Below are 13,600 nucleotides of genomic sequence, written 5' to 3'. Positions count from 1 at the left end.
CTGTGGTTATTTAAAGCCACATCCGATACGTGCAGTCTCGACTGCCATCTTTATTATACCGTAGGTCAGTGCAAAACACCAGACTCTCTGCCACAGCTGTAATTGAGTGATCACATGAGTCTGTCCTTCAGCTCTAATAACAGCCAACAGAAGTGTTTGTCTGCTCTTTATATACTCTTTGGAATGAAACAGATTTGAGCCATTTTTCTGCCTGTGTCTTTCTATAATTTCCAGTTATAGTAGTAAGAGCATTTAGGAAGCAAACATAATGCTGTGCAAACATACTGTTTGTCATACCAGGTGCTTTTCTGTGTGTGTGCTAGCTTGCAGTGCTTTAGAGGCTTCAGTGAGGAGCCCAACATTATTGGGTTAATAATTATTAATAATAACCTCTATGTCATAGAATTAAGAAAGCCAGCCCCCCCAGCTGGTGAAAATGTCAAAGCTGTGCATTGTGCCGTGACGTGTGCAGCTGACCTTCATGGGACTGAGAAGATTCAAGGTAGTGGCTCTGCTCTGTCCCTGTGCAGACATGAGGACTAGTGTTAAAGTTGTCCTGCTCCAGTGTACAAACTTTACATTAAGTGGAAGTATGAAGGAAACTATAGATATGAACAATCTATAGTTTCTTCCACTATAGATTGGAAGAATCTATAGTGGCAGGGCAGGGGAGGGGAGAGGGGTGCCACACTCGGGGCCTGCGAAGCGACAGCTGGAGACCGATTCATGCACTTCTTCCCACATCGCGGTCAGATTCATCCTTCTGGAGACGAGCTAGAGAAGGAAGGATACCTCCGTCTGTGTTCAATTGCGGATTTATTTCCAATGCACATAGAATTAAAAACATGTAGGGTTCTACACTATCTACCTGGCCTTGGAAACACAAAGATACACAACAGAGATCTGGAAAGGCAAGACGAGTGACACACACCACGAAACTGAACTGAAAGTGTCCAGTGTGTGTACAGACCAGTGATCCCAGCACCCGGTTGGTGTGTCTTCCATGTTTACAGCGAATAAGTCTGAGTATTAAAAGTTTCAGTGCCGTAATGATACAGAATTACATTTCATGAAGTGCCTCATACCCAGCTCAGCTGAGGGTTCTGGGGGAGTGCTGTTGGACAGCCTGCAGTCTGTGCATCACGCCAGGCCAGACTGAGCTGCTCTCCCCAACTGCTGCTATGTCTATAGAATAACATTGCAGCCGTTAACAAGGCTTAATGGGACCAGTTTATCAGCTAGTGCCAGCATTTAAGCTTCTGCCGTTTTTTCAAGAGACAAAACATGCTAGACTCCTGTGATATACACCCTATTCAGGATTTGGAGCTGGGCTCCAGTTCTCCACACCCTACTTTGAAAACAGTCCAGAATCAGTGTTTATACAGTATATAAACAGTATATATCTCCACAGGACAGGTAACTAGGTGCTCGGCATCAGTGATTACAGCCCTGCCCTCAGCCACCACACTGACGTCATGGTTTGGTTTCACAAACAAGAGTTTTGTTTTTAAAAACACTGTCACAGTTCCACTGTCAGGGGTCACACATCATGTTAGGAAAATCTATAACTGGCTCCTATACACAAAGCTTAAATCACGCACTAAATGGAATAATTCCACAGCAATACAGGAGTGTGACTAGATTTTTGTGTGGTGTGATAAAATACGAAAAAAGACTTGGGGCAATATTAAAACAGAATAATTGTTTTTATAACTCCTGTTGTCCACAGATACAGTCAATTTGCTTTTAAAAAGCAATCAGGTTTCAAAAGATGAATAAAACAACACCAGGACAAATCTGAAGTTAATTTTTATTCCTACAGCTTATTTCTAGTTGTCTGTGTCTCGTGTGGAAGGGAACGCTCATCGGGGAGATGGCCGCTGGCCGCGTGGGCATCGCAGCCCTCACCGTGCACAACTCCATTCTCCAGACGCGCAGTTTTACTCATTTTCCTTTAATCGGTTTCTCACGAAGACGCGCTTTGCGGATTCCCTGCCTTTCATTCATGATTAGTCAGTGAAGTCTGCACGGACGCTGCTGAAGAGGCTTAACGTTTCTTCCCCATGTGGGCTGTAGCGGCCAGGCCCCAGCCGGGGGGCTTAGCGCCCGCGAGGGCAGGGGAGGGGAGAGGGGCGCCACACTGAGGGCCTGCGACGCGACAGCTGGAAACCGATTCATGCACTTCTTCCCACATCGCGGTCAGATTCATCCTTCTGTAGATGAGCTAGAGAAGGAAGGATACCTCCGTCTGTGTTCAATTGCGGATTTATTTCCAATGCACATAGAGTTAAAAACATGTAGGGTTCTACACTATCTACCTGGCCTTGGAAACACAAAGATACAGTTTAGATTGAAAAGGATTCAAAGAAAATTTTGAATGATATTTAAGCAGAAGAAAAATAGCCTGTCTAGATATTTGATTAAAAAATATAATGTTTTTATATTTTTTTAAATAAAGATTTTGATTTTGGAACCCAACTTGATGCACTTCAGCATGTGGCAGTGTCCTTGATGAGCAGGTCTGAGCTGCTGCTGTCCTTAAAATGCTCAGTAACTAAAATGTCGCACGGCACGTGGCTCATGGGCTCAGACAGATGAAGCTGAAAACACAGGACACCCGCATGGCTCGTCTGCAGTTACTCAACAGCCTGAGAGCCCTGCTGTCAGCAGTGTCTGTCAGGGTGGAGTGAGGGTGTCCTGTTCTTAATCCTCTTCATATCCCAGCACTCAACAAAGGAGAGAAGCACATACAACTTGCAGCTTATCCTCTGTCTGATTATTTCTAATCTGATGGAGCGCGGCCTTTCTAAATGTTACACGACCTCATTAAATAACGAAAACAACATGAAAACGACTCCAGAAGGCTACCGTAGTGCCTGCAAACGTAGCGTGGAAGATTGTGACGCCCCTCAGGAACAGAGACGATTATCAGGCTTCCTTCTGGCCTGCTGAGCTGCTCTCATCACAGGAGAGGAGCCATGCTCACACCTCTGGAGTGTGCTCCCCGGCAGGGCTGCTGGGAAGAGTTTTCCCAAACTGGCTGCCTCTTGTTTGTTTTCTTTCCTCCAGAGCCAGGCCCAGGCTGATAAGCGGCTTGGGCGCCCACTGGAGGTCAGGTGACCAGATGCCACTAGATTAGAGGGTCACAAGCAAGGCAAAGAGGATTGGAAAGAGGAGGCCAGCCTGGCTGCTCACCAGCGCTTTTGCAAAACCAAAGTTTCTCTTTTTTTGTTTGTTTGACGTTTTATGAGCAAATTAGGAAACATGCATGTCAATTTGAGTTAAACTTGTAAGATTAAAATATATCATCAGGGGTAATACCTATTGAGTGGGAAATAAAGCACCCATTAATTTAAACCTTGAGAAAATCAAATCAGTTAAAGGGCCCATTATCGGTATGGTTATGGAAACAATAATTAAAATAATTAAATTAGAAGCCATGTGACAAAAGGATTCTAGGTGTTAGTCAGCATGGATTTAGAAAGGACAGTATTTGCTCTTAAATGTGTTATGAGTTCTTGAGAAACTCTATGAGAAAAAGCAACAGCAGTAATGGATACAAGCATGGCATATGAAATAGTGCCTTTAATTTTCTTTTTTTTTAATTCTGAGTTTTCGGGCAGTAGGCATTCAAGGTAATGCAAATGCATGTGTTTGGATTGAGAACTAGATAGGATAGGAAATGGGCAGTACAGATGAAATGCTCAGACAGGGGTGATTAGTGGAGTAGCACAGTGATCTGTATAAAGACCATTGTTCTTTTTAATTTATATCAATGGTCTAGGTTCTGCTGGCATATGATACCAAAAAGGTAGGATTAGAAGTGCCTGAAGAAATTCACAAACATTTAGACAAAATTCAAGACTGGAGAAATGCCGGACAAATGACATTTAATATTAACTCAAATAATAATATTGACTATTTAATAAAAGTGCAGAAACTGCTAATGAAAAATTAGGCATTTATATTCACATATCATTTACATCTTGTAGACAAGGTGGGAAATCAATAAACAGAATGTTAGGATATCTAATGAAAACTGTAGAATTTATTTCAAGGATATTATGTTAAAGTTTAAAAATGCACAAACAAGATATTTTTAAAAATATTTTGGACAATTTGGATCACCACGATACACGCTGCTGCCCTGGAATCAATCGAGAGAAGGGTAACCAGACACATTCCTGGGCTTAAAGGAATTTCCTCCTCTCAGAACTAAAACTTTTCTGAACCAGAATCTATACAGTTACAAGGGGTTGAGAATCAGGTTCTCTCGCGGTCTTCCGTCTTTGTGATTCACAATCATGAAAGGTTTCAATCAACCCAGTGGTATCAAGAGTGAAACATGAGCCAGAGAATAGAGGCTCTTTTTGCACAAGGAGCAGTGGGACTGGTGTTTTAGGAGAAGGGTCTAGCCTTCAAAACAAAACTCCAAAACAAGAAAAATAAACAGTTTTAAACAACATACTGGATTCACCTAAACCTCCTATTTTTTTACCATGTCGGTTTATCAGGTCAGAAAAGATAAAAGGCTGAGTATATCATATTTATGTCCACCAGACTGTCTCTTTTTAATTCATATCTAATATATTTTCATGCAAATCTGCAGGCTTTTTATATCTCTGGTTCGAATCCTGATAACATGAAATTAAGAATTTCAGCCCTTTTAATGCATGCTGGGTTTGGGAAACAAATGACTGTTTCACTGCATAAAATATTTAAACCAACCTATATATGGAGAAAAAGAAATCCGTGCACCAGTTTAAAGATAGTCTTTTTGAAAATGCCAATATAATGTGTTATCCTTTAGAAATGTAGATTGTGTATACCAGCATCCAAATGTGCACTTATGGTCACTCAGTTGTTCCAAAAGGCTGCTCTCACTTTAAAGAGTCGACTCCTTTCGAAACGGTGTGGATTTCGTATTGCCATCACCCTGGGAACTTCATTTGTATGTGATTCTGAATACAGATTTCACCATGTATAGTTTTTCTGTGCATACAGGGTAATGAGCATGCTGTTTATATCATGTATAAAACATGGACTGAGACATTGTCTGAAATTTCCTACAAACAGACATGAGGTCTGATTGATTTCTAGATATTGTTGCTCTGACATCAGTTCAGAGAGGAGCAGTTCTATTTCAGGGCCTAAGGGAACGTCCCACTCAGACTCCTAAAGGAGCTGAACCTTTTTAGTCTCAGGCAGAGAAGACAACAAAGGCACCTGATCTACATATTCATAATCTACAGTGTCATTCCAGTGGACTTCTTCAGAATGAGGACACTAGAGGAAAGCATGAAGACGTGCATTTAAAGCTGAGATCAAAAGCACGTCTTCATGCGCAGGGTGTTGGGAGTGTGGAACAAGCTGCCCAGCCATGCGGTTGAAGTCGATACTCTGGCTTCTTTCAACAAACAGCTGGATGAGATCCTGGGATGAATTGAGTGCTAAAAGCCAAACAGGCCAGGGCCTCCTCTTCTCTCTCATTTGTCTGATATTCTTCTTGTCTTCAGCATTTATTGAACATCAGTTTAATGATCAATGAGTAAGTAGTACTGTAGTTATGGGAAGAGCTGTGTGGTTACATTAACTCTTTGTGGATCAGTAATGCCTTCTATTCAAGTTTTACAATTAACTGTTTTCTCTGTAAGCAGTTCCTCTTTCTCTCAGGGACAAAAAAAGTCAGTGTTATTTTTCTCTCTAAAATCGCTTGCGTCAGCTAAGCTGATATAATGTGACGAGTGTGAGTTGTAGCGAGGGCCTTTGTGGGGCTTAAAAAATATCTCTGAACCAGTGAGCCATGCATCTAACCACACTGCGACGTGCTGACCTGAGGAGGCACCAGTTCTGTAACAGCCTGTGACTTGAAAAGGCTCTCGAACTCCATGGATTATGCACCAGATTGCTCTTCTTTTCTCTGACATACTGCCGGCGGTTTGACATTTGTGACAGGGAAAGTAGTTAATAAATCTTTACTGAGAAATCAGATTTGATGTTTACAAGCACAGACAAGTTAGTTTTAAAAGCAAAATATAAAACATTCTCTTTAATTCACATTTTGGCACATTGTTTTGCATTATACAATGGTATGCATCATTCAAGGAAGGAGAGACATAATGATAGTTAAAGATCAGAGAGATATAATGCACACGCCTGAGCTATTTCTGAGCCTGGAAATATCCACTCTGACATTTTCTACACCCATCTGATTACGTTGATGATCTCTTCATGTCAAGCTGCTAGATTTTCAGGAAAGTGCATGTGAAAGAAAATAAGCCTGAAAGAAAAGTGCAGTGCAGTGAATTTTGGAAAGCTCTGGTAACTGTTTATGTAAGGATACTATACCAGTCTTTCTGTAAACAAAGCATAGGGTTTATTAAAGTATTCAGTGGCCTGAGGATCACTGCAAGAAAGCTGTGCTCTCCCATTGTCACCTTTGACCTTTGTCAAGTGCGTGGCAGCTCACACTGACCCCTGTTCACAGGCTGGGAGACAGGGTCTGCTGCACATTATCCCTGCCACCTCTCTTAACACCAGCTTGCACATCAGAGGAATCTGTATTTAACAAATGGAAAAAACAGACCTATTCATTCTATTTTAACTTTGGTATGTAGCACGGTAGTGTGGCCTGGATTCCATTTTCTGGTCTCTCTGTCTGAAGAGTTGTAGTAGAAACCAGAAGTTCTCTTGTTTCTGAAGGCATGTGAGTTGAAGGGATTGCAGGGTGGTTAGGAGCTGTCTGAGGGCTCTGAGGCATTGCAGGGATCTTGCTGAGGAATGTTGGGAATCTCACTGGTATCACACTGTGATAGGAGCAGGGATCTCAGCACACTGTCTTATCGCTCAGAAGAGGCAAACAAAAATCATAGTGAATGAACTCTTCAGTTGAAGATAACTAGCCATACTTTTTATGAATAAATATATATTTGTCTTTGATATCCATGTAATGCCTAGCTATGCTGATGTCCAAATAAATGCATTGTGTGAATATTTAAACATGGGTTCAGCTGTTCAGCTAGACATTAAACAGAGCAGTGAAGGAAGCATTTTTCATCCCTCCTTCCATTCATTACCTACATCAGTATCCAAAACCACTTATTCGCAGTTAGAGTCACAGCTGACCAAGCACGCAGGGCTCATTGCAGACCTGCGTTGTGGAAGGACCACACACACAGGCAGACACATCAGAGTCGCCAGCTAACCCAGCCAGCATGGTGACAACACTAGCTTACTGGCCAGTGGTTCCAGAGAGGTAAAAGAAATGAGAATTATTCTAGGAAACTGTGCTTTGAATACCATGCATTGCCAGGGGAAAATGTTTGCAGCACAGAAAGGTTAAAATACCTCAGGATTTCAAAGCGGTTAAGGACTGAAACTGTATGTCAGGCTGTAAGAGTTTCCAAGCGTGCTAATGTTAATTGGAGCCAAAGGCACAGCACCAACCATGTCGGCTAACAGCAACATAGCTATCATGTAGCCAGCTCAGTATCAGGATGCTGTGTATTTCAGACTTATCAGTCTAACAAAGAACTGCAGGAGTGCAGTGTAAAATGTACTTTCAGAGCTAGCAAATATCTGTGAAAACACTGAAGAAAAAAAACAATCTGCTTTTTTAAGGGGCAAAGGCATTGAATTTCCTCTTAAGCAGGTGTCCAAACATAAAACTGCTTCACAATGACACCCAGATCTGAGTCAACACTTTAGAATATAAACACATAAGAAAAGGTGCAAGTGACAGGGGGACATTCTGACTCATCTGGCCCATTTATTAGTTAGTAGCTAATTGATCTGAGACTCTCATCCAGCTGTCTCACACGGGGTTGACAGTTGGCTGTGCCTCTGAATATTTTGAATACTGTACCTTAACCCTCACCTGCCACAGGTTCCAAACCTCCAACCGTTGGCGAGGAAGAGAGTGTCCAGCCAGCTGTCAGGTTTGGATTTCAGAGTCTCTGCACAGGAAAATAAACTCATATCTGTGAGCATTTGGCTGTTTTTCTAATTGGTAATTCTCATATTATAGTAACAGTGTTTTTGTTGTATGTATTTTTTCCCCAGATTCATCTTCAAACTACATCCGACAACTAGAGACAAAAGTCAGAATTTTAGAAGATGACAACAAACTTTTATCACAGGTAAGAATATATACTGTATACACTTCTGGTATGTCTTGTTACAATATTGAACTTCCGTACATATCCTCACCTTTTGATGCCATCTAAGCACAATACTGAATACTCAATATTTCCTCAATGATAAAAATTGTTTGTCCTGCTAATTAGTTCTGCAGATTAGTATGTGTACTTATAGTAATCTGTTTCCAAGATTTTGGTTGTACTTCCCAAACTGTAACCTGATGAGAACTGGAAATCAGGTCAAAGGCTAATAGGTGAGGGAGGTTGGTTCCAGACAAACAAAATGAAACCAAACCATCTGTGCTTGGTTTAAGTGAATGACACTGAGTTACGTGTGGAGGGCAGGTGGTTTGAAGAGGTGTCACAGCTGATGGACGCTGCCCTTACAAAGCGAGGGACTTAGCTGGCTTGTTCTGGGCTTACAGAGCTCAAAAGGAAATAAATGGAGCATGTAGTAGGGGTCAAACTAAATACTATACACCGAGAGCCATTAACAGTGCAGCAAATGAGCATTGGAAGCAAAAGCAATCCCTGGGAGTGTGCATGAAAAAGTAATCTGGTTGAGCACTTCCCACAGACCTCCTGAGTGTGAAGTCTTTTCTCTGCTTCATGGCTGAACTGAAACAAACCAGCACTGGCAGGGCTTCTCCCTCCCTGGCCAGCGTGACCTTGGCACATGATGGCCCTGGGCACTGCAGAGTGACACATCGACATCTCTCTCCCCACCAGAAGCACAAAAAGCTCAGGCTGCTGCCCCTTCATCGTCAGCAGCCAGTGCCAAACCCAGTGAAATGACTGCAGTATCGACTGTTACTGCTAGAATTTCTCTTTGTGAACATGTATGGCCCTGTCAGAGGGAAAAGAAAATGACTATCTTTCCAGTTGTTCTTACAGTGATTATGAATAAAGGAGCATGTAGATCTTCACACCTGTGATTAGGAATGTGATGTATATAACTATACCCTGCAGATTCCTTTTCTTACTTTTCTTTATATGCAAAATTGTACTTCTAATTCCATGGTTTAATGTTATTAAATTTAGGTTGATTTAAATTACCCTGTATTGCTCCACAAGAGACCTACAATGTGAAAAGTCTTTATTTCATGCTGATTGGACATGGCTACATGGAGGAAAAGTTTTGCTGTTCCCAGGGGTGAGATGTAAGCATCAAAAGGTGAAGGTTGAGTCACTCTGCCTTTTCTCTTCCTGTACATAGAGTAAATAGAGCACAGTTGATGCTCTGTGTCACAGACATGTTTTTATATATCTTATATATCTTTTTATATATGTTGTTTTTATTGATCGCTTGTCTTATATCTGCATTTTAAAATATTGTCATAATGTTTAAGTGTTTCCAGCTGTGTAAAAAGGAGGAACTAGAGCTGTCCATCTCTGTCTTATAGCTTTAGATGGTTCTAATTGTCCTGGGTCACCTATTGTTTTTGTGTCAAGGGTGAAGTGTGCCATTCTTACAGCGCCCGTAGAAGCGCGTGTGGGATGACTATCACAGACCACATGATTCTGTTAAGCCTTGACGTTAGGAGGCTGCAAACTAACTGTGTTCTGTTCCCTCCTAGCCCCGTAACCGCAATAGTTTACCAAAGGTACTGACACAGGTAAACACTCGGACTCACCTGGGGGGCTTGCATATGGCTTGGTTTTCATCCTGGGTGCTGGGCTTTAAATTATGTTTGCCTTTTTTTTACTAATATTAACTGTGAGACCCTTTTATCTTGCAATTTATCCAATGGTAAGCTGGCAGTAGCATGTTAATAGATATGAACAGTGTATTTTCTCTGTGCTCCTCTGAGCTGGAGAGCATGTCTGTCTCTTGCACTGTGAAGGTAAGTGCTGTGTCTGATAGAACGTGTGTCCTCGGTTACCTGTTGCACTGCAGAGCTGCATGTAGCTGAGTTTCCACCTCGGAGTGATGTAAATTATTAAACAACAGCAGCGAAGGTGGACACTGCTGTTAATAATGAATGATAGATAAGATGAAGTACAGTATGTGGTATTAAAGAAGCCATTTGAATTTTTTATTTTTGTCTTCTCCTTATGCCATTTTCTTATTTTAAACTACTTGCAAAATAAACACTATCTCCTTTCTTGAAGCAGCTATCTTGCATGTACAGGTTTTCTTTTTGAAAATTATGCCTTACAATTCAACAGTAGTCACATGTGACTTTTTAAAACATTTTATTAATTGCAAATGCAGAGTAGACATCAATTCTGATCTTTTGCTATGCAGAAATGTGATCTGCAAAGTTGGACAACAGTATGAAACAGGAAAGTAACACTATCTGGTTGTCTGACTATGTAATATATATATGTAGTATATTATGATAGTAATTTATATATCCCCTTGAATTTTTATAGCGCTGTTCATCTAAAAGTGCTTTAAATGTAGAAATTCATTCACCACTGAAATGTAGCCCCAACTGGGCCAGTAGTCACACTGCAGAGCAGACCAGGTGGGGGAATGACAAACCAATTTGCCAGATGGGTTACAGAGGCTGTGCCGTACGACCCCAAAGTACTATATACCCAGGACACCCTCACTCTCCTCTCTTGAACAGTGCCATGAGACCTTTATTGACCAAGATGTCAGGACCTTGGTTTGACATCTCACCCAAAGGACAATGTTTTTCTTATTCAGAGCACAGTCTTCCCGGTCAGTTTACTGGGGGTCAAAAGTCTGCCGTAGAAGCTACAGTACTGGACTTTCAAGCACTGACTGCTGATGAGACATATTGAACCTGGAGTCTCATACATGCAAAACATGTGCTCTGCCTCTCAGTTAGATATACTGTGACAGTATTCTCTAGCTCAGTCCTGGTGCTGCAGGTCCACAGACCTGCTGGTTTTCATGTCAGCTTGGTTATTTACTTAATTGTAACCTTACTTGAACTAACATGTTTCCTGATTGAAACATTTGCCAGTTTTTTTCTACTCAATAATGTGGAATTTTATGTCACTTATGAACAGCACAGATGAAGAGGCAACCTCCAACATTTTAATAGCTGAAAACAATCAGATTGTTTGAATTGATCCCATAATTGAGTAAATGCAGGGTTCAGCTGTGTAACTTAGAGCTGGACTGGAACAAAAACTGGCAGGTGTGTGAACCTTAAGGACCAGGACTGGGATTCCTGATCTAGCTGATAGTGCAGCAGTTACGGTGTGTGATTCTGAAGTATCTTGATAACATGCGGTTCCTGAAGGCAGAGAATTTCAGGATTTCTTATTGAGTTGCAAAGAAAGGAAAGGAATGAAGAAAAGCAGATGCACACAGAGCTGGCCCAGGTTTGTGAAAATCAAACGTGATGCATGGTGTCAATGAATACCAGCACTCTTACAGTGGTTGGTCAAGAACGATCGGAGGTGTTTAGGCCCAGACATGGACTGTGTGCTGCCAGGGATGTGGACTGCTCCAGAGAAATGGGAGCATCGAGTGGTTGTCTGAATAAAGCAGACCTGACAGGAACCGTCACTGGACGCTTTTACTAGAACGCCATCAACCGGGCGGTTAGCCTCAAGGAGCTCGAGCCTAAACCTTCAGACATTTTTAGACCTGATTGCCTGGTGAGAGTCTCCCATTAGCAGCACTGATAAACAGCTAGTTGTGTTGGCTCAAGAGCTAGACAGGCACTTTTTGAAGCCCAGGAGTTTTCCAGGAGCTTCACACAAGAATGTGAATGGGCTGATTAGTATCCCAGAAATAGCTAAAAAGAGCAGATCTTTTACTGAACTACATCATCACAATCACTACACCATTAAGTTCTAAACATCTACAGTGAAATAAAGCAAAGAGCTTTAGAAGTCTAGAGCTGTCTCCGATAGCTAGTGGAGAAACACTTACTTTGAGACAAGCGGAAGAATTTGGTTTGAACTCCGTTGTTAAGTGGTTTAGTCTGCTGCAGTAGGCTGTCCATTTAGAGAACTTTCAGCTGGCTTTCTCCTTTCTGCCCACACTCCTATTTTAATGATTCATTTATAAACATTATTATCATTATTATCTGTAGTAGTAGTAATTGTTCGGTATTCATCACTCTGGTAAAAATTTGGTTTTGAACATGGATGCTGTTTCCAGTAGTTAGGATCAGAGATGACTTTGACCTTCAGCGGCGTTTTGGCAGCAGTAAGGGAGGAATTCTGCTGTAGTAAACAGAGAAGCCCCAGAGACAGCCTGTCTGTGCCTCCCTGTCGAGGTTTACATCTGAGTAAGCCAGCCACACCTCTGTTTACCCAACCCTGTGATAAAACAAATTGTTTGGAGAAATACAATTCCAATCAAACTGTTTATCCACTCCTGCTGCACCCTGAACAAGGCCATACCATTCCGGCCATAGAGAAGCTGGCAGCCATGCAGGGTGTATTAAAATTATTCATGTTGCTAAAGCTTTCTTACTGCAATGCACAATAATGCTAATTCAACAGAGGGAATGAGTGCTGCCCTCCTTTGGTCAGGTCCCAAGGAAGGGTTACATTGGCGTGAGATCTGACCCTGCTTTTGGGAAGTGAGTGAAGGTGCTCAAACGTCACATCGCACAAATGTTTTCTTTTAGATCACAGCCATCAGAGGGAGCAAACAATTCATATGTCATTGCATGTCTCGCATGCGCAGAAATCCTCTCTTTTTAATTCTTCCCTGTATCTTCTTCCTTTGTTTTTTTAACCACATAGTATGATGACTCCATCATTAAAGGCCCATTCATTTCCAGCAATTATCAGGCCTGCGATTTTAGAGTGAGTGACCATGAGTTTCCTGCATGGTCCTTCAAGCTGTTTACTGGCAAGATCTCATCCATTTAGTCTTATTAAATTGCCACTTACTGAGAAGTAAGGAAGAAGAAGGACCAGCCAGCCATCTGCCTTTCAAAATGGCCAAAGTCATTACAAGTCGTTAGAAATGGATTAGGTTGTCCCACACAGTATCAGTCTTTGGTTTTAAGGACCGATACAACATGAAAATGGCTAGTAAAAATGAAGGGGGATTACACTTTTATTATGTAATTTACTTAACCAATAATGATGTTTCAATACAGACTAAGAGGCTTGTGTAAGCTGAACTAGATCAGTGGAGACAGTACTATACATACACTGTAGTCAGTTGAAATTCTCCTGACTGTATGACATTACAATTGAGGCATTATGTTAGGAACCTGAGATACATTTACACACATTGTTCAAAATAAATCGGTCCCTCTGCTGTTCTGATAAATCAAACAGAAAAGTCGCTAGGTGCTACAGGGGTGTGTGAGTCTTGTGTTTCTGATATATCAGCCTCTTTCAGCCAATACTTAATGCAAAAATGTGCAGCATGCAGAAGATGTATTGACAGAGATTTCTTAGGACCTAATTGAGCTGTATTGTGCAAGTTAGTCAGCAATGACTGTACTGAGTGAGGACAGGAACCCTGAAGCCCCAGCTGTTTCTGCTGTGAGCTTGCCTGTCCGCATCAG

At 41.6% G+C, this 13,600-nt stretch overlaps 1 protein-coding gene across 6 annotated transcripts in view; it reads left to right on the top strand.

Moving 5' to 3' along the window:
* ccdc85ca (coiled-coil domain containing 85C, a) overlaps positions 1-13,600 on the top strand; it is a 52,018-nt gene that overhangs the window by 29,232 nt on the left and 9,186 nt on the right. For 2 of the 6 annotated variants that reach the window (XM_088647416.1, XM_088647415.1), the window contains exons 2-3: positions 8,062-8,138; positions 9,716-9,742. In XM_088647416.1, coding sequence (XP_088503542.1) covers positions 8,062-8,138; positions 9,716-9,742 — 104 coding nt within the window. Of the gene's footprint in view, positions 1-8,061; positions 8,139-9,715; positions 9,755-13,600 lie in introns of all 6 variants that reach the window. The other 4 variants (XM_088647414.1, XM_088647413.1, XM_088647418.1 and 1 more) reach the window with 2 other exon arrangements.

Source organism: Lepisosteus platostomus, chromosome 10, assembly GCF_059453375.1.
Source record: "Lepisosteus platostomus isolate fLepPlt1 chromosome 10, fLepPlt1.hap1, whole genome shotgun sequence".
Taxonomy (NCBI): Eukaryota; Metazoa; Chordata; class Actinopteri; order Semionotiformes; family Lepisosteidae; genus Lepisosteus; species Lepisosteus platostomus.
Note: the sequence above shows the minus strand (reverse complement) of the source record. Positions and strands in the feature narration are given on the sequence as shown.